The sequence below is a fragment of the Stegodyphus dumicola genome, chromosome 9 (genome assembly GCF_044657685.1).
Source record: "Stegodyphus dumicola isolate Sdum_Otavi_A_Nest chromosome 9, ASM4465768v1".
In the NCBI taxonomy this organism is placed as follows: Eukaryota; Metazoa; Arthropoda; class Arachnida; order Araneae; family Eresidae; genus Stegodyphus; species Stegodyphus dumicola.
Genome location: NC_140776.1, coordinates 37,043,840 through 37,071,610, shown reverse-complemented (window position 1 = coordinate 37,071,610; position 27,771 = coordinate 37,043,840). Strand labels below are relative to the sequence as shown.

General features: G+C 31.6%; 1 protein-coding gene across 1 annotated transcript in view; it reads right to left on the bottom strand.

Moving 5' to 3' along the window:
* LOC118188109 (cell adhesion molecule Dscam1-like) overlaps positions 1–27,771 on the bottom strand; it is a 637,201-nt gene that overhangs the window by 369,564 nt on the left and 239,866 nt on the right. The window contains exons 4-5 of the mRNA XM_085823338.1: positions 12,037–12,198; positions 2,575–2,721 (exon numbers count right to left, since the gene is read on the bottom strand). Coding sequence (XP_085679464.1) covers positions 2,575–2,721; positions 12,037–12,198 — 309 coding nt within the window. The remainder of the gene's footprint in view (positions 1–2,574; positions 2,722–12,036; positions 12,199–27,771) is intronic.

Below are 27,771 nucleotides of genomic sequence, written 5' to 3'. Positions count from 1 at the left end.
ATAGAAAAAATAACTCACGCTGTAGTGGTGTTAAAAGCCAGAAATGGTGAAACGTGCTCCGCAAACATTGATCAAATAAAACCCTACTATGATCGTAATAAAATGAAAATTTTCAAAGATCATTTGCAGGATCCGGCACGGCAGACACGGCAGGCACAAGCTCCAGAGGTGGAACAACGTCAAGCACAAGGACAAGCCAGTAGGAGGCAGGAGCAATTGAAAAGAAAGTTTCCCCGTTGGAAAATTGAAGGTAACAAGAAAAAGAAGCCGTTCCACCGTCCAGAAAAGAGAGCTCACGAACACCCCCGGAATGAAGAAGGGAAAAGTACGACGAATGAAAAGAAAGCCAGGAGAAATAACGGCAACTATAACCCGGCTGCCAAACGGAAGATCTACTCATCGGACAGGAATCTCCGCAGCAAATGTCGCCGAACTGCGGAAGGGCCACCAGCGACGGAGGAAAAGATACAAGGAAAATTTGAACGGCCAGCAACGAGGTCCAAGCAGGAATGCGAAAGTGTCCCGGTTCCGCCAAGACCAGCTGCCATCAAACGGCCAAGACCACAGACAGAGGCGAAAAAGAAGGTATTCAAGGGTGACCGAACTGGGGGAAAAAGAAAGTTTCTAGAGGAAGGCACTGAAGGGCGAGCCCGCACAAGAAGGAGGATAAATCAAACCAGAATCTGCGCTACCTTCCAGGACTGGGCTCAGAAAAGAATGTCCGAATATCACAAAGATAAGTAAAATTTTATGTTACTTTGCAAACTTAAGTTAATCTTTCATTCTTACTGCAAGTGGCAGATTTCAAGAAGTTTTACCTCATGTGAGGTCTACCTTTATCGCCAAAAAGGCGAGAAATGAGTTGTTACCGATTTTGGTATTATGTTTTTCAATTACTCGCGCGTAAAACTAAAGTTGATGTAGAATAGAAATGTGTAAATACTTAAATATTGTAAAAGTTATTGTATAAATTTTATTTAAATCATTCTGGCAAGAAAGAAGTTTTAGTCTGAAAGACTTTTTTTTCAATGTAGAAGAATTGGCACTTGCTTTGAAAAGAATAGAAGGTAACAATGTACTACTAATGTATGTTTTAAAATGCGTGAAATTAACGGCATGTTAATATGTTCTTATATACAATGTGAACTGTAATTTTAAATGTTAAGAAATACTGTGATATGGTAAAAGTGAAAGTAATGCCAAAAATTTTAAACTTATTCGTGTGACTGTAAAAAGACCAAATTATGGTGAATATGTGTTAAAGGTTAAATGAATGTAGTTAGGCTCTCTGACGCTACACTTCAGAGTTAGCCACTTTCAGAATAGTACCTCAGGGTTTAGAGTTGAAGATAGGGTGTGTTACGAGGTCTGGTTATGTTGAATTTTAACACGTTAGTGTTTTGATTGTAGGAGGCAGTGTTGAACACGTATACATAAACACATTCGTGTTTGGTGTTCTTTTACAACACATGTCAGAGAGCACTGGGAGAGATAATTAAAATAGTCATGAATGAAATAAGAATGTTAAGAGAAATATAAATATGCATGTTACTTGCCATTTCATTGTGTAACATTTCATTAAACTAGTTTTCCTTCCAGATCTCTGGAAGGAACCAGATTTGAATAAAAGCTCCTGTTTAGATGCATTACAGATGAAAAATTGGGTGTCCATGGAGCTGCTATTGTAAAAACAAATGTTTTTTAAATTTTCTAGTTTCTAGTAAGAAATGTTTGTAAAAAATTGGCCTCGCGTTAGATTCTAGAGCTAAAAGATTTCAACAAGGTCGTTTTAGACCTCAGTTTCAAACTAATTAACTCTGGCGGGAAGTATGTAAGGATCTTAAGTTTTACTAACGTTTATTTTATTTTAAATCTTTACTATCACTTCTTAATTTCTACTTCCGGCCAGAATTAAAAGCGTTAACTTATTTATGCAAAATTTGTCTGGCGAACGCCAATCTTCCACGTTTATTATTCCAAATTTAAGTTAGAGTTTAGTTATATTTTTATATTCTTACGTTCAGACCACAAGTAGTTGGTCTCTGTATTCCGAAGTACGGAAATTATTGTAAAGAGTGAAAAATAAAGGGTTTTGTATACCCTTCCTGTGTATCTTGTCTACTTCCCACAGTTATTGAACATAGCTTTAGTAAGCTCCCTGTTCCGAGTCAGGTCTGTGCATGTTCCCAAAGAAAGTAAGACGGAACATTCAACCTGATAGATTGAAATTAAAGCAATTTAAAATTTGGCAGACTTGAGCTTGACAGTAAAAATGCATGCATTTTATGAGAGACTAATATGAGTTCTTAGAATTGGCAACCAGTTTCCCTTTTAATAAGCGTGAATTAAAGATCTTCCAAACTAAACTTAGGAACTAAACTTTATATTTTAAGTAAGTATGACACATACGTATCTATAGCTACTCCTACTCTAAATTTTTATGAATATTAAAAATGTTCTATGACTAACAGTTGTAATCACAGTTCTTATTCTTTTCGTCACGTCAAACGAACAAAATTTAAACAAAATATTATGTCGATTCGCAATTGTTAATCTGTATTTGAAATATTTTACCTGTAACTATTATCCTTGCATAATTTCTGCTGATTCGTTTTTCTTTAGTGACACTATTTTCTGTGTGGCATCGAAAACTATATGTGCTGTCGTGCACAGTAGTATCTTTAATGTAAAGGTCGCCATTATCCAGCATTCCATATTTACCTGAAAAAAAGAAGTTGCTTAGTAATATTTATTGCATATTAAAAGGAACAATATTACGTTTGCAATTTCTTTCATACTGGCATACCATTTTGCTTTTAGTTTCATATTTTTCTGTATTGTATTGCCAAATTTGGTAGTTGAAGCTGTTCTCAAGTTGCTTTCGCATAATTTTAATAATTTAAAAAAAATAAAAATGCTCATTTGCTGGCATATTGGTACTTTTCATTATTTATTTGCAACTGAATCAAAATCCTTAATTCAGAAATATTTATCGAAAGTGTTTTTTTTTTTTTTTTTTTTTAATCTTCTTATCTTTAATCATGAGACAGTGATTTAAAATTATACACTGGATTGGAAAATTTAATTCTCTAAATTAAAGTAATAGTTTTAATAGAAAAAATACTTTATTAAGGGCAAGATCAGGTTTTTAAATCGTGATTCAAAAATCTTTGGTGACTTCAGTATTAACGTGTAGAACATTTTTCTGTATTTACATACATTTATTTGGTATAATGTTCAGCTCCGTTTATGAGAAATACCTAAAACCAATTCATACTTCATTGAAAGTTAGAAATATTATAAACATTTAAGAGTCAATTAATAATTCATTTAATAATGCTACAGAACTTAATTTAATAATATTACTGAAATACGCAATGTACCATACTAAAACAAGAAACAGCATTTTTAGAAACTTAATTACAACACCATGTAAACAATAATGCTTATATTCCGTGCATACTTGCACTGAACGGTCAGTTCCTCATTGAAGAACACAGCGAAAATTTTATTTGTAGAAATCCCTCTTTATTAAAAATAATCACCATATCAGTTTTACTGATTCAAAATACTATTTGGAAAAATTACACAAAAAACTTATAGATTATGAATTAAAGGTAGGAAAATGACACTGAAAAAGAAGAAAGAATATATTTCTTACATGATGTTCTAAAGGCTAACTACTATTATTCATGAGATTAGCAATTTCCTAATTATACATTATATTTAGTAGATTAATGCAAAAAAGTCTTGAAAAGTGCAACATTAATAACAATAATAACTGCAGCTGATGAATAAGTAATAATATAAAATCACAAATTAATACTGAAATAACCTAATTCATAATATGTCTGCAATAAATATAAAAATGCATGTTTTGTTAAAAAATAAATCTGCTTTACAAATTTAAAGTATCATTCATAACAGCCAGCACATTGAGAAACGTTTTTAAAGAAGATATTTCTAAGATGGTTTCTAAAACAGATTTTATAAGATAGACGATTTTAAAAATCAAACTTTTTGATTTTTATATAAAAAATGCAATATTGTAAATATAGGCAGTTTTAATGTATGTGTTTTTTTCTGTGCTATAGATTTATAAAGTTATCATATACTCAAGACATATATTATTTAATTTAGGCCTTAATAACATAAATTGTAAAGAAAGAATTGCTAGCATTCTCATAATATTATTATATATTACTACATGAGAAATTCTTTGTAATATAGACTAGAGATTTTAGAAAATTTGAACAGTCAAAAATAATGAATTGTGCATTTAGTACATTTTCGGATAATTCACTAATTTAATTTAAATATAGTATGCAAAGAATTTTCCACGAGTAATTGGCTCGTAAACAACGTACAAAGAACACATCAAAGAAAATACACGGTTTGAGACAGCAATTCTAATAACATAAATTAAGTTTTGATGGATTATAATCATACATACATTCTAATTAGTAGGTCCAACTCTGTCTTGATGAATCGAACTAAAAGATTGTTTCCTAAAGTTAAAAAAAAAAAAAAAAAAAAAAAAAAAAAAAAAAAAAAAAATGCTTCCAAAATTCTGCGTAAAGGCGAGATATAATAAAATCTTTCAGAATAAATATTCTTTTTAAAACGACATTCTTTCTTCTAACACGACGATTTCTTTGGTCATAATTGCGCTTTTGCAGCTTTTAATTCTTTCATTCATGCAAATCCAATAAATTACATTTTCCTTAATTTTATTCTGAATTCGATACTGATTACCTTTATAAAAGGTTAAAGGTTTTTTTTTTTTTTTCTTTTAGTTCCAATAATGTCCTAAAGCATTCCTGTTGATTAATATAAGATGTGAAAATAGCAGCTAATATTGTAGCAGAATTACAAATGGAATGGAACTTGAGATTTCAAGAGAAATCTAAACTAAGACACGTCTTCAATCTAACGAAGACTAACTTATTCACAAAGAAACTTCCCAGCTCTTCTTAATGACACATCATGACATCTCCTGAGGAGCTGTGGAAGGGTACATTACTCACTGAATTTCGCGGGAACAGGAAGAACTTTGAAAAACGCGGAAACAGAACTAATTCGCACGTTTAGGGCCATCAATAAGGTTCATGTCTTAGAAATGTGATAATAGTATCTTTGTAGCATTATTGTGAGATAGAAATTAGTTCGCAGTAGATATAAAGTGCAGAGATATGTAAGGCTAAAAGATTCATTGTTCGCTCAGGTTTTGAATATTTCGTATAGTAAATAATTGTCAAGCATTAGCTTTAAATTTCTCCACATACAATTTATGATTTATATGCGTTATATCTGTTCTCCTTTTAAAACTATTAGAAACCAGTTCTAAACTTAGTTTAGATTTCATTTTCCATTCCTGACGTAGAACTGTAGCAGTGATGAGAATACTATCTGGTTCAGTAAGCTTAAGGCTCTCATAGGCATTAAATATTATTTCTAATCCTTTGTCTGCCAAACTCAAATGTTCAGCACAGCCGTACTGATATACGTACTGATATACATGCATTAGTAAGATGTACAGGCTTTTCCTTTGTGAAAATTTTATATTATTAAATAATTATCTTTAGTGACACTATTTTCTATTCCATTAGTAAATCTAAATATTAATCATGTTGCATAACCTGACCTAATAATCTACTTTTGATCATTTTAGTGATGTGTCTTCGTTTGTGAAGCTAGGATATATTTGTAAGTAATTTACTACCTATTCCTATGTTCTCAAGCACTTACTACAAATCTCCCGTAAACATTTTAACTTGTGACAGCATTCAAAATCTTAGGTTTCTTCCCACATGAAAACTTCAAAATATTGTCTCCACTTTCAAACGAAGCACTGTAATTTGACATTGCAACACAACTATTGTGTAGGAAAGTTCAAAGCGTTTATAATAGCAGTAAGTGCCTGCTGACAAGTGACAGGTGTGGGCGGTTTCGGATATCCGGGATGCTTACAAGAATTATTCGGGTAAATATTTGTTGACAAAAGAAATCTTTCGACTCAAGAAATAATTTGAAACGTGCCTCTTTTGAAGCCTTACTTTAATGAAAACTTTTAAAAACAGAATAGCTTCGTTAAAATTTTGAATTGTTCTTTATAATAAATTGAATCTATCTTGATTTACTGCATATCAATCTTGGCTTTTCGTCTGATGGCTTGGAGAATTTCCAAACTCAAGTTCTTCCCATCATCAGTGAAGCTGATAAAATCACTTTTTCTGCATGCATTTACTGACAAATGCTGATGCATCACTACATCACAAATAAAGTGAATTTATATGAAAACATATTTTGTATTCCAAACAATTCCTATTAAAGAGAATATGATCATAATAAGAAACTAAATTTAAATTACAAAAGAGATTTATCCAATCAATGATGGACATTTCCTTATGCCATTCTTATAGTAATAAGGTTGATTTATTTTTACGAAAATCACCATTGAAACAATCAATACAGATAATTATGTTAGGTCAATGTCCTCTAAATTTGGACTGACTAACAGTTTTGATTTACCAGATAATAATAACGTCAAGTTTCTCCGATCGGAAAGCATGTAAATATGTTAAAGTAAAACAGTTCGTATGTAAGCCTTTGATGATCATATGAGTTTAGCAAACAAAGGATAAGAAACAGTCTTAGTGGCCTACGAGAACTTTAAACTCCGGAGAGACATTATTCCCATCACTGATGTGATTCGTTTAATTTATTTGGAATTTTATATGAATTTTAATACTTTATTACCGGTTAACAGGAAGGATAAGCTACCAAATGAGGAGTGGTTTCGTTGCAGATTACTTTTCTCCTGATGAAGAGGGACTTTGTCCACTCCTGAAATCGATGGAGTTTCTATGCTAAAATCTATGCCTAACATAGGTTGTTGCTTCACATTTACCAAATGAATAGCGTCACTATACAGGTCAACTAAAGACCAAAGTTTCGCTCAGATTGAGTCTTTCCGTCTACGCATAACCGGTTCTTTATTGGATTATGACAACGAATCTCGCGGTGGTATTTTCTTGCAAACTCTTGCAGCTTTTATTTTTTTTTAAACTACACAACTCGTTTTGAAGACGACTTTAGTGAATAGTTCTCTAACTATGAAGTATGCATTACGCTTCTTTTAAAAACGAAGAAAGTATTTTCATATGCGAAAACTGTTTTGGATTTAACCTCTCCTTTTCCAACATTATGGCAAACGGAATTTTATTTAACTCCATGCATTAGAGATCTTAGGAAGCAAATATATGGCTCTTTTATACAGAATAGCCTTTTAGTAACATCCTTCTATCCATTGCGGAAAAAAAATTTATTTTGCAGCCAATATATGCTCATCGAGCAATCTAATGAAGACATTAGCATCCAATCCCTAAAGCGTTCGTAAAGTTTAACTTGCGAGTACACTTTTCACTCTATGCCATTAAAATTAAGTAGGAGAAATATTTGAGGTGTTCTTTTTACCATTTTACCAGTGATCTGGATATCTAAAGACTCGCTTCTGTCAGAAAATTTAGACTTCTGATGGGCCACTATTGTTTGCAGGCTTACCTTCATTTGGACTAGTTTATTTTCCTGTTTGAGATCTGTGTTTTTCTAGACAGCTCCTGATGATTAATCGCTTGGAGAAATATTCTGCAATAATGCTGTACTATTAAAATCTGTGCGTGTCTGTTTGTGGCATCATGTCCTCCGGAATGGCGGAGAGCTGAGTTTCGAGAGAGGTACTCCCGGCCTCCAAAAATTCGTAGGAAGCCATTTCGACCATTATCATCTTTCTGCGAATTTAAGAAGTCGACACATTAATTAAAAACTCTGAAAACATTAATTTTTGACTTATTTTTTACGAGTGGCAACAGTCTCAGGAGTCGCTGGAGATAAAAATGATTTATTTCGAAAAGTATTGCCACTGCTCGTAAGCAATCGTAGAGCTGCCAATCATTAAATAAAAGTAGCACTGCCAAGCATTAAATATGTTATTATTATTGTATAATGTCGTATTCTGGCGTTGAAGAAAGCACCCGATAGCTTATGACGTCATTGTATGTCGAAAATGTTTCGTTAATGTCAGCATTTTAAATAAATTGCTAAATAGCATTTTTGTTTCAGTTTAGGGTAACTGACCTGTAATATTAGTGCCACGTTAATGTTTTATTGACAGTGAGAAAAATTTTTTATATTACATTAAATTTAAATCATGACGTCATACGTATAGATATGACGTGTCAAAAGTTGTCCTGAAGTGTCAAAAGTTGTCTTTCCTAATTTGGCAACACAAAAATTATTTACGAATTGGTTGTTGCTTGGAAAGAATGAATAATTTCATTCGCAGTGAAATGTTTCATGCATTTTCTTTTCAGGTGTACATAGAAATTATAAATTTTGATTTGGCCACAACCTGCTCATCTGGCGGGCTTGCAGACTAGTCTTATCCTACTATTAAAATATGTGCGCCTCTGTCTGTTTGTTTGTTTGTAACACTATCTTCTCCAGAACGGTGGGGAATGGAGTTTCCAGAAAGGTACCTATGGATTCCAAAAATTCGTGGGTAGAAATTTTCGTGGTACTCATTTTTCCGAGTGTTAACAGTCGCAAGCATTGAAGATAAAATTGCTTTATTTAGAAAAGTTTTGCTGCTGCTCGTTTTCAAATCGTAAAGTTTGTTAATTAAAAATTTTTAAGTTTTACAAAATATTAAATAAGATTAGCATTGCCAAATATCAAACATATTATTATTAAATATGGTCATAGTCTGACGTCGAAGAAAGCACGCGATTGCATGTGATGTCATTGCAAGTCGAAACGTTTCCGTTAATGTTTGATAGTTAGAATTTTAAATAATTCCGTTAATGTTAGAATTTTAAATAAATAGCTGCTTTTCGCAACCCTTTTGTTTTAGGTTAGGATACATGACACGATATATTATTGTCACGTTAATTCTCTAATAGATATTTTAAAAAATTGTTATATTATATTAAATTTCAATCATTACGTCATATGTACTAGCTGAAGTGTTTTTGTTTCCTGGTTAGGCAACAAAATATTATTTACGAATTGGTTATTGCTTGGAAAGAATGAAATGATTTAATTTATACATATTTTTCTTTCATTTTCTTTTTAGACATACATAGAACTTATAAATTTTGTTTTGGTCGTAGCCCGCTAGTTGATATTAATAACAGTATAAGAAAATGTTTGAGAATAGTCTAATGTCCTAATAATCAATTAATTGATTGATAAAATGAAATTCAGAATATTCGCTGTCTCGGTCGTTTGTATTTATATAAAATTGGCTTTTTTTTTTTTTTTTTTTTTTTTTTCAAATTTTCAGCTGGACTTATAAATATGAAACTCATTTTAAAGCAACCAAATTTGCCATCATGTTGTTTATGAATATACATCAGCCGAATTGTCATTATTCGCTTTTCACTCTCAAACATTTGGGTTACTAGTTATATCATATTAAAGTTACTGATTTCTTCAAGTAACATTATATTTTAACGTTACTTGCTCACATGTATTTTAAACAAAACAATTTTGACAATTGTTTTTAAAGTTCCAAATTATCTGACAGATTTATAGCCGAACTATGTTTCAAAGCAAATATTAGTATTTGCAGTCATAAATTTTATTACACACTTATAGAGAAAATAATTTTCTCTCATAATATAAATAATTTAAATAAAACAATCAGAAGCTAATAAATAAACTTTTGGAAGAGCAGTGAAAAATTATTTTCTTTGCATTATTTGAAACATAATTTTCATTTGTTTTGTATGATAGAAAAGTGAAAAAAATGGCAATGAGGATCAAAATGTGGTTCTATCTTATTCCATATTATTCTGTTAAAAAACATTAAAATAACAAGTAAACATAGTATAAATTGTGCCATTTAGTATTTGGGAACATATACAAAAATTAGATATCCTGTTTGTATTTTCAATACTTTGTTTAATGATTGAATTTCAAAAATACATAAAATACAACTCAACACCAGAACAAATTCTGTAATGGTGCTAAAAATTACAAATGAAATTTTAAATAGCCATTTTAAATAAAACCAAGACAGATCACTTTTCCAGTAAACTCCAATGAAGAACCATTCGTTCAGCTAAAGGAGGCCCCACAACTTCGAATCAATGTTATTTGCCCCCCCCTGATGTTTTCATGATAAGCAAAATATTAACAATCCTGGATCTCAGTTCTAAAGAGTTATTTAAGAAGCATAGAAGCAAAGTTATCCTTTGTGCAATACAAATATTTACAGCTAATCACATGAAGGGAAGGATTTCTATCAGACTCAATACACTCCTTTCTTTTATTTGTCTCTCTTTTTATCAGTTTTTTTTTTTATTCTCTGTAATTTGCTTTCAATTAAAAGAAAACGTAACTTCAATTCAGATGCTCTCCTTCTTAAGTCAGAGATAGTAGAAGCATAAATTTATACACAATCCTAAGAAATATATTGCATATAAAATGGTGATCCATACCTTTCATAAAAACGCTTCCAAATAATGTTTCTATATCAGGCAATTCCTGAAGCCCGAGGTTTGACATCGAGAAGGTTGTTACCACTGCAAGAACAGCAGTAATTTCGATGAAATTTCCAAGTGTATTTTGCCCATTTTTCCTTTAAGTGAGAATCTGGGACTCTGTGCTGATAAATGGGAACATCGATTAATATGTACGTATGCATATAACGTCCTGTATAGTCAATCAGCAACTATGTGCAACGCAGTTATGTCGCAACTCAATAAGATCATGAATACTAATTCTGATTGCAGTACCAAAGGACCGGGATAAGAATCCCGGAGAAGTTTATGGATGTAATTTGTCCATTCCTTCATAACTGGCAACAGTGGCTCATCTATTAGATGCTTCTATTATAAAGAAACCACACTTGCGGCCTTAGTAGTGGTTACTGCATATAAACGACTAGATCCCGCGATTGGAGAAAAAACAATGTAACACTGGTATCAAGAAGCTGGATGACTCACGGCTCAAAACTTGTTTCCTTGGGCCATATAATTGTTGATTTTCAAAATTAAACTCTGAATGTTTTTAGTGTTTCATTTGGCCAGATAATATTTAATTTTCGAAATAAAACTTTAAATATTTTTATCTTTCTCAATTACCTAGAAGATTTTATGAAATGGTTGGTGTACGTTAGAACTAGCATTTAGCATTTAGGATTTTGATGAATTATCTTGAAATAAAAAATAGTTCATGTATTAGAAAACCCTTTAACTGTAAAGCTGTAAATATCTTTGGAAGTTAAAAATAGAAATTAATTAAGGAATAGGAGAACAAACGAACATAAAATATTTAAAAAAGGCAGAATAAAAGTTTTTTTTTTTTTAGAAAGCCAATGCTACAACTTATCAAAATAAAATAATAAATAAAAAAAAAAAAAAAAAAAAAAACTGTTACTAGAATTTACAAGAGAACCAGATATGAGTTAAAGGGATTAGTATGACAAATCGGATCTTATTTGGTTTTAAAAACCTGAGCATTGCTGTTTAGTTTCAATACAATAATGATACTATACAAGCCGAAAAGAAACATTAAATGACTTAAATGAACGAGATCACTTATGCCAGACTTCTAGGTGATTGACTCATTCTCTATATAGAACAAGAAAAAATTTTCCATAGAAATTAAGCTCATATTCTGTAAATACTTCACTCCCTAAATATTATTTAGAACTTAAATTTTGAATACTCTCTGTCTACGAGAAGAACAGATCCCGTCACGGTGTCTGGCGAGTGACTGTCGCTATAGCAAAAGGGCTAATATATTTCAAATAGGGACGAACCAGGGGTTGCCAATTCATCTTTAAATACGCCAAGATGCCAAACTGAAAAGTAAATCTTCAAAACACACCTACGGAAAATGGGTCAAGGCTCGCTTCTACAGCAACAGAAAGCTGCAGACTAACTGACGAGAGCAGATAGACAGACTGTATACAATAATTATTAGATATAATTACAGAATCAAAAATCATTAAATCTTTACTATACTTACCACTTACGATTAAAGGTGTAATAAGAAAACCATCCATTCTTTCCCATGACGTCACAGTTACATAATCGCTGACATACGTTGGTATTGGACAATGTAGCACTGCCATGTTTCCCAACAACACGAACTCGTCAAATAACTGTATTTCATACAGTTGCATCACAACTGAAAGAAAAGTATAATTAGATATTAATTAAGTCTATAAAATTTCAAATGTATAAAATGCGTTAAAAAAGCTCCTTCTCATAAATTATATTCCTTTAATTATGGAGCGGCTCTTCATTCATATTAAATACCATTCCTGCTATTATCATCGTTTTCAAACAGATTCCAGTGTGATATTACTCTAAAATTCCAACAACCTCACACCTCTTTGTGCGTTAATGGACGGGGAGGGGAGGAATTTGCTGTGAATCTCGGGCATTTCGGTACTTTAAGCATACAGGCCAGCAAAGGCTTTGGTTTCCTAAGGGTTAAAGGATTAGTATCGCATGTCTGATCTTGTTTTTTTTTTTTTTTTTTTTTTTTTTTTTTTTTTTTTTTTTTTTTTTAAATGTGATTTCAACTGAGTCAAGAGTGGAAAAAACTCGAACTCGTCAAATAACAATATTTCATACAGGTGCATCACAACTAAAAAAGTACTCTTAGATATTAATTTAGTCTGTAAAATTCGAAATATATGAAAGTGCGTTAAAAAACTGTATTTCAGAAATAATATTCTTTTATTTCGGATTTGCTCTTCACTCCTGCTATTTGCATTGTTTTCCACCAGATTTTAGTGTGCTATTATCCTAAAACTATTTAAATAAAATATTGAAATTTGAAAATTTAAAAACAAATTGTCACGAAATATTTAATAACTTTTAAGAATATAACAATTTAATACATTTTAGCCAAAATTTAATAAATAAGAATACAGTTGAAAGTAGCTTGTTAACTTAAAAATAACCTTTTTAAACTATTCCAAAATTTATATTTTGCTTTAAACATTTCTTTACGCTGCTTGAGCACGAATAATTTACGAACTATGCGCCAGTTAAATATCCTGTCAAATGAATAGCTTTTAGCATAAAGATTTTATAAGTAGCAACCATTCTTTTGAACTCTGTGATTAAACCTTAAACGTTTTAGTTTTTACAAAAGTCCTGGAAAGAGAATTTCTTTCAGAGGAATTTTAATAAATATATATTTATACCAAAAATGTGTGATCAATATTACTACAAATGTAAATAATATATTTGCTGTCTGGAGAATTCATCAGTGCATCTCTACTCGATATTACTCATGGATCCCTTAGCCAGAATGGGCCTTTGAAATCATAGCACTGAAAAGGAGCTATTCAGGCTTCCAATCAAGTCTTCAGACTCATCTGCAAGTTCCGCATTACTAATATAAATCTTGAATGAACCATGCAAAGCTGTTAACTACTAGGATGTTTGGAATGGTAGTTGGTTGCAAAGGAGTTTCATTAGAATGTTCAGATTAAATCCAGATACTCAATGTATACAGAATCTAGTTATACATGAGTCTACAATGAAGTCATTAACGCTGGCAAAAGAACTATGATATTCTTATTCTACTTTACATTACATTAATGTGCTTATTCTTTTATTTTTAAACTAACATGCCATTTGCACAGAGAAACGATAATATACGCACAGTTCCTAGAAATTTCGACTTTTTCCTATGCAATAATTCCGCAAGATTCAATATACGCATCTGGACTAATTATTGTATATTATTACTAAACTTAACGGAAACTACCCACAAGGTTATTTGTTATCCTTCACCTCAAAACGTATAAGTTCTAAAGAAGTTGCTTTAAGAAATCAAAACATGAAAAACGACAATTTAATTTAAAATAGTCTGTGGAAAATGTCAACAAATAAATAAGAATGGGGATAGAGTTCAAAATGCTGGATTTAATAAAAATGACGATTTAAAAGAATTATTTAATCATGACCGTGTATTTAATAGCAAAATAGGTGATATTTAAATACCTAAATTTCTAATAATATGAAAAATCTAAAAGAAATTCATAATCAAAATATTATCTAATTAAGAATTATTAATACATATATTCTATTTACTTCGTTTCTATTCACAATAATTGATTTACTTTCTCTAATCTTTTCACGTCCTCGTACATAGTGAAAAAGGAAGTATTGTAATCGAGAAAAATTTCGGGCATCATATTTCAACGAAAACATTCATTTGTACCGCTATTGAATGGAATTTAACGATGTTTTTGCGTGACTTCTGTATGTAAGGACAGAATAAAAGACTCCTTTTCCCAAAACGAATTATAAAATTGATTAAAAAGGGATTCTGAAAATATTTTTTTCGTGTCGTCTGTAAGTACGAATGTATGTATGTATCACGCATAACTCAAAAACGAATAGCCTCAGAACGCTGAAATTTTGTGTGTGGAACTACTATAACATCTAGATGTGCATGTCTCGTTTTGGCGGCAATCGGCTGCACCAAAAGTATATAAATATATGTATATGTATATATACTCTCTTGCTAGACTCCGTGAACTCAGTTTCTTTATTCTTATATTTTGGTAAATTGTGCACTTTTTACTTTAAAAATAATTTAATTATGTTGTTTTATCTTCCGGTTACGGTTTTAATGTCTTTAGATAATCTGCATGCGATAATTATAGAATTATCAACAATTTAGTAGTTAGTTAAGTGCGGCTAAGCGTAATTTGTCTATGTCATAGCAGCCATATGTGTTGACATTTGAAACTTAGCAGAATAGTGGATTTGTTGCCAATCTTGAGAAAGTAAGCTTCGCAATAACAAAGTAACATCTTAGTTTATTATCAGGATTAAATTATGTTCAATCCAATCTGGGATTATCATTTAAGATATTAAATTATCCCATATATCGACTCAGCGCCTACAACAAATTAAATAAATTTCTACGCCTTCAGTGTCTTTCTGCCGAGTGATACCCCCCCCCCAAAAATATTCAGTTTTGTGCACCAAAATATATGTCTTCTGGCACGTTGGTCGAATTGTTTGTTTTTGCGTAGAAACTGTAATCTTAATTGTAAATGTATTTTTAATTTTTTAACTGTATTTGTTTTTTCATGTTTGTCTATATCTTTAAATTGTTAAAAAATATTTTGTGTTTTTATTATTTTTGCCTTGTCGCGAAGTGAGAACTGAATTAATTGAGTGAGAAATACATTTCTATTGAAAGTCGAGGAAACACGTGTTTCATATTAGCAGAAAATACTGTCTACAGTCTGTTTCGAAAAGGGGAGAATGTTTACGAGTAGCGCATGCGCAGTAAGTAAACAGCGCTAAATCGTCTGCGAAAAACTGTTTAATTTTTGTTTTTTTAAAATCTTTTCTACATGGTTTTAGATTTATTATGGTATTTGAAGGGAACATGTGGCAACGATTAGATAATTCTTCAGATAGTATAATCTTTTTGCATTCTGAATTATAAAATGCAGAAGATGTAACGCTGTTAAGTGCACCTAGCGCCAGAGTATCGCTATGGAAAATAAATATAGTGAATTTTAAAAAGCGCATTTATTCTATTGCAGTTTATGCGCTAATGACGAAGTAGATTTAATTCAATTCAATAAGTTTAAATGAAATGCAGGAAAAAATGCGTACGATTTAATATTCCGTACAAGGAAGTCATATGGTGTACACATCAGATTTTTTTAAGCAAGAATCTTTATTCTTTGTACATAATACCTTTTAAGACCTTCAGTTAGGACATGTCGCTATTTGTTAAGACATAAAATGTTGAATCTTTATGTAGCACACTTAAAAGCAGGCTAATCTGCTATCACAGCTATTGCAATCTAACAACTATCTATACCGAAAAAAAATTTGCTTTTTCTCTCGCTACTGAATTCGGTTAATTATCGGCAATTATATCGAAAACGGCATCCATGTCAGAAACTTATCGTCGCATCCTACCTTCTAGTCTAATCAGGGTATTTTTTGTTATTTATACGCCACTGATTAACATTAAATACTTATGGACAGCGTCAAATTAATCTAAAATTTGGGGATCACGTGCTGAAATCTTGCTTGGTCTGAATTTAGAAAAAACTTTATGTTCAGCATTCGGTGCTGACAGGGAAACAGAATTACGAGTGCTATAATTTACTGTTTATCTGTCCTTACAGCAAATATCCAGGCTTTGTTAATTAAAATGCTCTCTGCTAATTGCTATTTGTTCTTTATTGACGTTACTTTGCTCTATAAATAACTCCATATCGTACTAAAGGCTCTTCTTCCAGTGCTTCAGAAACTCGAGCTGCGATTAATGACTCGTGCTGATCTGCTCCCCTATCGTAAAGAACAATGCAAAAATGGAAGTGATCTGTGAAGAAATTTACTGAGACACTATATTGAGAACATATATAAACGTGCAAAACATATTTGGTATTCAGTCGCAGCAAGGACTTCATATTTCTTAAATCCAGTATCAGATCTCAACTTGTAGAACAATTTCCGAGTTAAAATGACAAAGGCAACCGGTCTAGTGTCTTTCGTCTTACATACTTTATTTTACAACATAGAAAAAATCCGAACGGATTCTAAATAAGATCCTATACTATGGCTAATAAAGAAATACGAAACTGTTCAACCGAATAGATAAGGACACAATTGCATCTACGAGATGATCCTGCTCGAAAATCGAATATACAAGCAATCCATTAGAACGCATAAAAGTTGAAACTAAAACATCGCGATGTGAAATTCCATTTATTAAGGTAATAGTTAAGTTTAGTACTTTCCTATCACTCTCTTATGACGTACGCTTTTCATGTCAAAATGTAAATGAGACAACGAGCAGATTTAGATCAAGTTAGAAACAAGTGATATTTAAGCAAGATCTTCAGAAGTTAGTTTTAGAGCGTGTCTGCCAATTTCGGGCCACATTGTGCAGTGATTATTTGCGATATGATTCTGGGGCGTTAAGCGCTTCTAGCCATTTCGCTTGTCTCGGCGGATTTTCATGAACCAGAGCCTTTCCTGCTAGTTAAAGTAATATGTGAGACGTTAGGCTAATCTAACATACTTTCAATCGTTCAATGTTACGTATTTCTGCTAATCCAGAAGTGGCTGGCTTGTGTAAACCAAAGTTGGTTAATTGTTAATCCTGTGTTCGAGTAAAAGGGTCTTATACATCCTTCTTCGGATTTTATTTTGTTTCAATAGGCTTCATCAATAGTATTTTTAAAGTCTATGGTATATACTCCCTAAGAGAACTAGACGTTATACCATATTGAAAAATCATAGAACACCTGGAGAGCTTTTCCACTGCGCGAAAGGGAGTTATAAAATCGAATCGTATTCCGTATGTGTTTCAATACTGTTTCAAGAGTACATTATTTTGTGAAACTTCTTGCTTAAGTTTTATGAAATGGCTATCTAAGTTGATCTAAACGAATACATCGTAAACTTACATAGATATGAAGTAAAGTTTGAATACTTTTAATATTTTAAAAATTGCAATAAAATGTATTAAGTCATAAATATTATGTGAGTTTGGTGCAATATTATCCGTTGTTCAGGTGCGTCCCATATATCTGATAAAGGTATTCATCACTTACGGAAAATGCACCATACTGTAACAGATTTGCATTCATTCTACTTGAAGCGCCCATCTATGGCACACGAAGTTCCAAAACACAGCGTGAACGTTTCACTTTAATCTCGGCGTACAGCGGAAGTTACATTTGTAACAGCTTATTTCCGATTTTTCCTCCTACTTGCTCGTACATAAAATTTTATTTGTGATACTGACATTAGGGCTTAAAGCGTTATTAGTGAAGTTGTTTTACCTCAGCCGAGACATGCCGACTGAAACAGTCAACGCCCATAATTGTAGAATGTGTAAGAAGGAGATTGAAGATGATTGAATATATATTGAAGAGCCCGTACATTCACAGAATTCAATCATTTCTTAATTTTGAATTATTCTATATTCTAGAAATAATAGTACAGACACTAGAATGATGCAAATTATTCAAGTGTTACTTTTTTATACAGGTCTCAATATTTTCCTTTAGGAAATTTTGAAATGCTCTATAACGTTCCCAATTTTCTAACATCGAATTCACGTTTTTTAGAAAAACATATTTGATGTACTCAATGTTTATCTATTATACTTCTGTGCATTAAGATTGAAAATGTGATTACAAAGGTTAATAAAGGTTAAATCTATTTGCAAGTTCTTAAAAAATGTGCTCCGAGGATGCTCGGATAGCTTGAAGAATTTCATAACAAATCTTATAAAAACATTATGTACAGAGGAGTAATGCTGAGTATAGAAAATCGATTTTATACTGAGAATAGACGGAGATTTCCAACTATAAGAATTAATCATGTATTGCTGAAACAGTTAATATATATGTTTTGAAACAATTTACTCAAATTCTGTTGAGTCTTATTTTCTTTTTATCTTCTTTTACTTTTGATCTAAAAAAAATCTTTTTCTTCGTGGGAGTAGTGCATTTTCTGCCTTGCATTCATGAGTTCCACAACATTCTTCCATCGTAAAGTTACAGTTTTGTTCGAAATGAGTTCCAGTCGAATGCATTTTTCACATTAACGACAGCGCTCCTTTTTAGAATTCGTTCCTCGATTTTCGGAGATTCGTTTTGAGTACGAAATGTTTTTATTCATGGAATGAGCAATATGTCCAAACAGAAGGGCTAACATTTTTTGCCAACTATTTCGGGAAAAAAAAATTCTTTTACATTCACATACACACACACACACACACACAAAAAAAAAAAAAAAAAAAAAAAAAAAAAAAACGAATTTTCAAATTTTCATTCGCTTTTTCTGTGAGCTATACCAATGCAGTGCATGCTATAGTGTACATTATTTCTTTCGCAAAAAAGCATAATCCAGAGCTCGAGTATTTGAATGCATAGGAGATTGATTACACATGGGCTTTTTATAAATTGAAATATTAAATAACAGATTGCCAAAAGAAGACTTACTTCCTTTTAATTAAATATTTTTCATTGCAAAACCAGTTAAACACATTCGTATTTTTTTTTTTTTTGGAAAGCAAAAATGAATATTTCTTTCTTTTTATTAGCCCAAAGGGGCGTTAGAAACAAACAGGTAGTAGTCTCAAAACGATATTTTGCGTCTTTTCATTCACTGCGCTGGTTCACTTTTCAAACAGTTGCCACCAAATATTATCGCCATATTTAAAGAAATTAAATAATGAAGAATCTGCATGAATGCATGAATGTTTGTCGCATTGGGAAGAAATAACAGTACCTAGAACCATCAAATTTTGAATAACGTCGTTTTCCAACCAAGCATGGGAGTTGGAAGTCTGAATTCGGAATTTCGAATTAGTTTTATTATTTATTTCGTGTTTGTAAACCTTTAATGAATTTTTAATTAACAAACTCAACGATTTCAAAGCGAGCAACGCCAACACTGTAATTAAAAAAAAAAAAAATAGCCCTAGCACGAAAGAAATTACGAAATTCTAAAGATATGCTGTTTTACTGTTCTTAAATTTTGTCATATTACTATTGAATTAAATTTTATGTGGTTTAAGTGCGAATAATATGGTATTTAATAAATAAAGGTAACAAACAAACTTTAATAAAACGATATCTTGGAAGTGACATAAAAGTCTCAAAGCTTTAAGATTTTTTTTTTTTTTTTTTTAATTTTATGAACCCAAAGGGGAAATTTGCTTAGAAGGGCTATTAATTTCTTTTTCGCATTTTTCGTTCATTCACTTTAAACGGCGTTTCACTTTTCGAATTGTTGCCACCAAATTGAAGAATCTGTATAAAGGTATGTATGTTTCTCGTATTGTGATACATCAACAGTACCTACAGCCATCAAATTTTGAATAACATACGTCTCCACCCGGACATGGGCATCTAGAACCCCAAATTTGAAATTAGTTTTATTATCTATTTCATATTTTGTAAAGCATTTATGAGTTTTGATTAAGAAACTCAACGGTTTCAAAGCGAGCAATGGCATCACTGTAGGCCCCCCAATAAAAATATCTCCAGAACGCGAGACTGTGTATCGGAAATTCTAAAGATACGCTCTTTTAAATATTTTGCGATGCCGTTGTTGAATTGCAATTTATGGTTTAAGTGCGAAGAACATCATAGTTAATAAATAAAGGCAACACACAAAACTTTAAGGAAACCCTTTGGGCGTAATACAAAATCTGAAACCTTTCATTTTTTCCCTTCCTTATTGATTCTTTGTCTCCAGTATAACCATACTTTCACATAGATTGTCAGTTACCGAAGTCAACAAAGAGAAGAAAGCCGTATATTGTGACTTTATTCGATTTGTGTAGTTGTGACTTGCTACTAATGGTACTAAGCGAGCGTGTTTCCTTTTGATTTGATTTTGGAGACACCAGCCATCAGCCACAATGAGATTTGAATTGGTAAATCGCTGATTAAAGTCACGGAGTTACTGGAAAGCGATAAGTGAAACTGAAACCGATGTTCAAGTTAAGGCGAGCTTTCGGAAACTGCTTAGAGAAATAGATATTTCCTTCAGAGCTTGGAGATATTGTTTACACATAGTCTTCTGGCGAGTTATCTACATTGTAGTCGGCAACATTTAGGCCTATAATTTTAGTTCTTTTTTTACCGATGTTGGTAATTAATAGATAACTGCATTAATGTAGTATTAACTTTAAGTTTCTAAATGTAAAAGCATGAGGTGATTAAATGCTGCTATTACTTAAACTGATTTACTGGTTAAATATTATAATTACAAGGACTCAAAATCTGGTTACAGCCGAAAACATCGCGGCAAAAACACCGCGGATGAAAACGTCGTGGATAAAGCAACGCAAGGCGAAAACGTCGTGCTACAAAACATCGTGGGAGAAAACATTGCAAAGAGAAAACATCGTGCAGTTCTAAAACATCGTGGTACAAAACATCGTCGTCAAAAATAAAGCGGTTCAAAAACTTAAAGAAATTTTAAGCGAAACTGTTTCATGTGTACATTAAACTTATATATACTATACTATATGAAGACGCGAAAATTTCATGCAGCCAAACCATTAAATACTTAGTAATAGATAATAATGAATTACCTGAATTTCCTCATTTAAGCTACTCGGTTTCTGAATAAACTATTACAATAATGAAACACTTGTGTTGTGTCCCGCCGCATAGGATGAATCATAAGATTAATTCCATAACTAACCTGGTTAACTGATAACAAACAATGCATCTGAAATCCGCTTGTATTCAAGACCATAACAAAAATTTATTTTGTATTTTGCACCACCTTTCACTTTTACCTCTAATCTATCTATTATATTATAAACGTCACCAACGAATTCATACCGCAAACATTACAAATGGTTACAAATACTTAGTGTCAAATATTTAAATTATTTCCTTACACGTTTACTTCAACTGAAACGTATACCAAATTCCTACAAACATAAAATTCACAAAATAATTAGCATTTAATTAAAATATCACTAAACCATGTACACGTCGACTTATTTTTACTTAAAAAAAATCCCAGAATTGCACAAAAATGGCATTGCGCACACGCTTCACTATATCCATGTACACTGCTTTTTTCTCATAAATTAGAAACATTTCACGAAAATGCATGAAAATACTCAACGTATTCTACTCAAACGTATTCCAAAATACTACAAACATATAACTCACAAAATCACGATCATTAAATTAAAATATAATTAAATTAAAAAACACTTCTTAAAATATAAATAAGCACATACATTAAATTAATAAAAATTAGATTACAATCCTAATTACTTTAAACTAAATCATTGCTAATAACAATTTTCCAATAATATCATATTAATTTATTTACTCATTACATTTAGAACAATGCATAAAAATAATATCCTCAAATGATTAAAAATACTAACTTACCTAATCTTCAAAATCTTCATTACGTGGCACGCACACTTCCACTATTTCACACAACACACAATGAAGCTTAATACAATATAATATAGTACTACAGTTTTCCAAATCCCCCCCCCTTTTCCGATTAAAGAACTGTAATTCGTCCATTAATGTCACATGACATATCTCATGATCTCTCATTTCCCTCACACAAAATAATGCATAATCGGAACTAAGTACTTCTCACATTATTACCAAAGTCCTAGGTAGTAACCTTTATCGCCTCCAAAATGTCGCCAAACTACCAGTTACCATATTCGAAAGATCAGCCAAACGCCGTTTTATAGTGAAAGGCGCAAAATGCCAAAACGAAATTAATATCCCTTCTGGGCAAATTGCTCATTTGGGCTAGTTAGCAGAATGATTCCATAAGTTTCCCTGTTTATATTTTCTGCATTTACGTGAAAAGAAATTCGCGGCTGTAATTGTTTGTATATGGCACGAAACTGTAATTTAAAACACATGGTTCATAAGATACAGTAAGATTTTACTGCTTGTGAAAAAAATCTCTTTCTTTAGTGCTGTTAAGTTGGTGTACCAATACACTTCTGAACTGACGAACGTCCGACTTCCATTTTAAAAAACTACCTTTTGCCCTTTATTCTTAAATAAATCTTCTATTTTATCCTATTTCAAAAATGATTTACTTGCTCTCCGAATATAAAAGAAGGCTTTGCGAACTGTATAATCCATAGCATGCGAGCATCCCTGTATTGATCTTAAGACATTTTCACTCAGTCGTTCCAAATTTCTGGAAGATGTAATCCGATTACAATTGTTTTAAAGCTCTATTTTCAAGTCTTTTATTAATTTTCTTTCCAATATTTTTTTCTTCTATTTCAAACTTTCATACTTCTTTATAATGTAGTGCACATCAGTCTGAATTTAGATGCTATTTTATATCAGGCTTTTGTCCCTTATTATCCCTTTTTGTTTTTTATCCCTTTTAAGGCTTTTATAATCCTGTTTAAGATACAATCTATTGCCATACTTGACAACTATTATATAAGTTCTAAAATGTTTGAAATACAATTTATCAATAATGTACACAAATAGTATGCTGATGACATTTCTTCTAATCTACTCACTCAGGCAAAAATATTTACTGTAACTATTCGAGTTTCACGACGCCCAAATGGTATAGTGATTAGGTGAGCCTACTACGGTACCAAAGAGGCCAAATTGAAGACACGGATGTTTGTAAATATATAGTGTCGGTGCGGCATGGCGGCATTCTAAATATAAATAAACTCTTTAGCCTTCTCAACACTCTACGAAAGAGTGTATTGAAACCTAAAGTTACTGCATGTCAAGCCAAAAGATCATTAAATTAATTAATAAATTAAACAAATTGGATGTAATTAAAACTGTTTTTCATAAGGAATTTTTAGAAAAACGTACATTTGAAACCAATAGACACATTTAAGACACAATAACACGCCGAACAAATACTAATTCAGAAGTCAAACAATTTTGTAAATATAACGCTGATTTTTGTTGTTTGACTTCTGAATCAATAGACACATGTTAAAAATGGTAATAAAATTTTTTCAGTCACAATTGGCGAAATGGAGTATTTGGGAGGATCTGTATGTGTATGTCAGTTATAGATTTACTTTCAGAAAATGTTATTGGTCACCGCAAATGAGGCAAGAAATGATTTCAAGTTCAATGACCAAAAATCGTTTTGAACACACTTTATGACGGAGAGGATCATTTCCCTAAATAACCTGCAAATATAGCACAAAGATGCAAAAGGCTCCAAAAAATACCCATATTCTTGAATAAAATTAGTGTATTTATGCATTGATGGAAAATCTGATTGTTTTTATTGTCTTCACCACCAAGATGGTAAAACAAATAATCATAAGATACACGTGCTGTCCACTGTAGTGGACAAATTGTAGAAATTACTTAACAAGAAATTTGAATAAAATAGTTTTTCATTGTAACTCAGTCTGTTTTAAATGGAAAAACACAATATTTATTAATTCGCTTAGTACGAAATCAAATTTATATGTTTTGTGAAACTTGGTTTTTTTCATAAAGCTATACTAGTAACCGCCGATATAGTGGTTCATATATTGAAGTGTTCCTAAATAACTTTAAAATAGTTCAGTTTTCTTGTGCTCAGAGAGAAACTTATTTGCGCCTATGAACAATATTATTAATTGAACTTATTTTCTGTACGAGTACAACGAGCAATGATGCTTCTGAAACATGATAGCATACCGCACAAATAAGCATTTTGATTAGAAGCAGTTCAGTAACTAATCATCGTGTACAAAGGAAACTCTATACGTTCCATTCCGATGACGAATCGCTGAATAGTACGCCATAGCCTAAAATAATGGGCTTTTGTTCTAGATTTATATTCAAACGGTTGATGGAAATGGTAGAACTGTGTAAGTCATTTTATTTTCCGTATGCAACACGAATGCAAAAATGAGAAGAGTATTCACGAAGGCATTGTCTTTAAAGAAGATAATTCGTAGAGCAGCGAGTAAATTATTAGTAAACCAACTACGACGTATTTCCACGACGTACTGTACCACGACGACTATAACCACATGCACTGCTTGAAAAATTTTGCTCAAGGTTCAGATAATTTCTTTGTCTATTGAAATTTATATTAATATAATACATTCCTAATTTATGTTGCGGTGCAATTTCAGCAACTTAGATAACATCCTAAAACTGTACGGTAATATAACATTTAATATAGTTGTTGTTGACTAATGCTCAACTCAGTTCCGCCCATAATTTTGATGAAGAGCACTCTCTTCCTCAACCACCAACCTCTAGAGAGGACTTTCGGCTCGCCGCATATTTAGAGTGCCCCATGCCGCACACATACTATACATTTACAAACATCCATGTCATCTTTGGGTTTCAAATCCGGGCACTTCGGCAAGACAGTCATCGAATATAATCACTATACCGGTTGGGCAGCACATTTAATATTATTACTATTTACGAAAGCTAGATCGAATTTCTGAGAATATGCGGGAAACAGAAAGAAAGTTACTAAATTTCGCAGTTTTAGAAATTTAGGTGATTTTATTTCATCTTAATATTTAGCTGAACAATTTCCACCCTTTAAGAATCGAAGCGCAGTATAGTTCTCGAAAACAAAACAGCTATTTTGAATCAGTGTTTGAACAACAAAATATTAATAGATACTGCTTTGTAAAAATTAGTACTGCTTTGCAAAAATCGAAGAAAAAATTCTATTACGACATCGATTTCTTAGCACTAAACCTTAACTTTAACGAAATAGTTTCGGCAAATTATCTCCATATATATATTTGTTATTTTCAAGGGTAATAGTAAAAGCGCACATATCATAATAAAAACGTTGGTCATATGCTGGTACATATCATAATAAAAACGTTGGTCAAAACATTACTGAAGCTGGAATTGAATAGTGATGACTGGTGCAAAAACTGCTGCTAGAGAATGTGTAATTTATAAATAAAAGACGATCTAAGAAACGAAAAACTTTTTTTCTTCTTTGGAGAGTGCTTGTTCAGCGAGATTCAATTTTCACTGAAACGTGCCGTCTATACTCACCGCATAATTGAAAGAGGAAAAATGGATTTCTCAATTTTATATCTCATAGGAAATATATTCCATGTATGATATATTACCGTTTCTCTTGTTCTTTGAAAGAATGTGTCTTTGATCTATAAGCAAGTAAATGAATAAAAGAAACGTAACCTATAGGGGGAAAAATTATGTATCTAGTTACTGAAATAACCTGTCTCATAAACTGGAATAATATCAAGCATTGGCAAACATTAAATATATAATAACGCTTAAACTTTGAGGAAAATGTCAAGGTGTTAGGCTACACTGTCTTGTTAAAATTCGGAAAAATGAAATGTCAAAAATTTTAAATATTCTTTCAAAATCTCTTACTCTTTCTTCTTCTCTCTCTGTTTGAGCTTACTATTATGCAGGGGTTAATCACATTTCTTCGTAATCTCTTTCTATATAAAGAAGAATATATATTTTTGTGTTTGTGTGTTTGTTTGTTCGCAAATAACTCAGTCACTACTATAGCTATGGTCACCAAACATTCCACAGTTCTTCTCTGGGTCCTGGGAAAGGTCGATGTCCCCTTTTCTCCAAATAAAAATAGTTAAAAATCATAGATATTTATTAAAAACTCTGAAAATGCTAAATTTCACCCTCATTTTTGCGACTGGCAACAGTCTCGCCCGTTGAAAATAAAAACCTGTTTTATTTCGAGAAGTGTTGCCACTGTTCGATTTTAAATCGTAGATGTTTTTAATAAAAAAATTTCTAAGTTTAACAATAAAATAACAATAGCATTGGCAAACATTAAATACATTATTCCTGATTCCAAAAATTCGTGGGAAGCCATTCCACTGTTACCATCTTCGTACGACTCCAATCAGCCGACATATTAATTAAAAACTCTGAAAAGACTAATTTTCGCACACATTTTTCCGAATGGCAACAGTCTCGCGCATTGGAAGATAAAAATTCTTTATTTCGAAAAGTATTGCTACTACTGGTTTTCAAATCGTTGAGTTTGTTAATCAAAAATTGTGAGTTTTACAGAATCTATATATATAAAGGAGAATATCTGTTTGTGCGTTTGTTTGTTTGTTCGTGGTATTGATTTCTGTTTAATTATAATCAACTTTTTGCCACATTTAATCAACTGAAATTGAATATAGGTGATATATTGGATAGAATTTCAGCTTTTACCACCATTTGATTAGAAAGACGAATATCATTAAAAACTGCGTGCCATTGCTGCTGATACGTATAAGGAGAGATACAGCAAACAGTTGTTGATAGAGAGTTGCTGATATAAGTTTATTTTTTATCGACAATTTTTATGTGGTTCCATATCGCATCATACTGAAAAATGTGTGACTAGAAATCGCATTTTTTGCATCGTTATTAGGGAAGGATTACAGCGGTACCATTGTCTCTGTTGTTAGATACATTGATTTCAATCTAACTTAACTGGTATCAGGTACTTCCGCTAGTGGAAAAGTAAGAAATAAATTATAAATTTTCTAAAATGCTAATATTTCCGCAAGAACGATCTACATTCAATATAACATGCTAAAATTCCGCAGATTTCTGAATTTAGTATTTCATATTTAGCAATCTTTTCATTCAATAACAGTTTTTATTTATTTACAACCATTTCCAAATCCAATATTTGTGTTTAAATCTTTAAAAACTAAACTACATTTTTCCTTACATAATGGAAATTTTCCTTACATAATGGAAATTTTCCTTACATAATGGAAATTTGATCCCATATATCAAAGTCATGTACATTTATTTATAAGTTGTTATAAAATTAATTTTTACAGCACGTTAGAGTTCCTAATAAAAGGTGATTATTTGTAAGTCTTAATATGTGAAATTTTAAATTTTAATTATCTTTAACATGTGAAAAAACTTATTAATATCAAGTGTCATCCACTACAAGTGTAAAAAATGTATTTGAACTTGAGTGGATGAATAAAAAGCATTTTATTAATGATTGAAAATTTGAACAAGATATAAGTAGAGTGTGAGTTAATAGCAGGAATTTAAAAATGCTCTCTTTTATAAGTCTTAAGCACACAAATTCATGCGAGAATTATGAATATAGAATATACAGGAATTTTATTTATTTGAAAGGATGGTATATAAAATACCTTACATTAAGTAAATAAAACAGAATAGAGGTCAAATAAGCCCAACGATAAGAAATGTAATCCTGGTATTTCCAAAACCAATGCCAA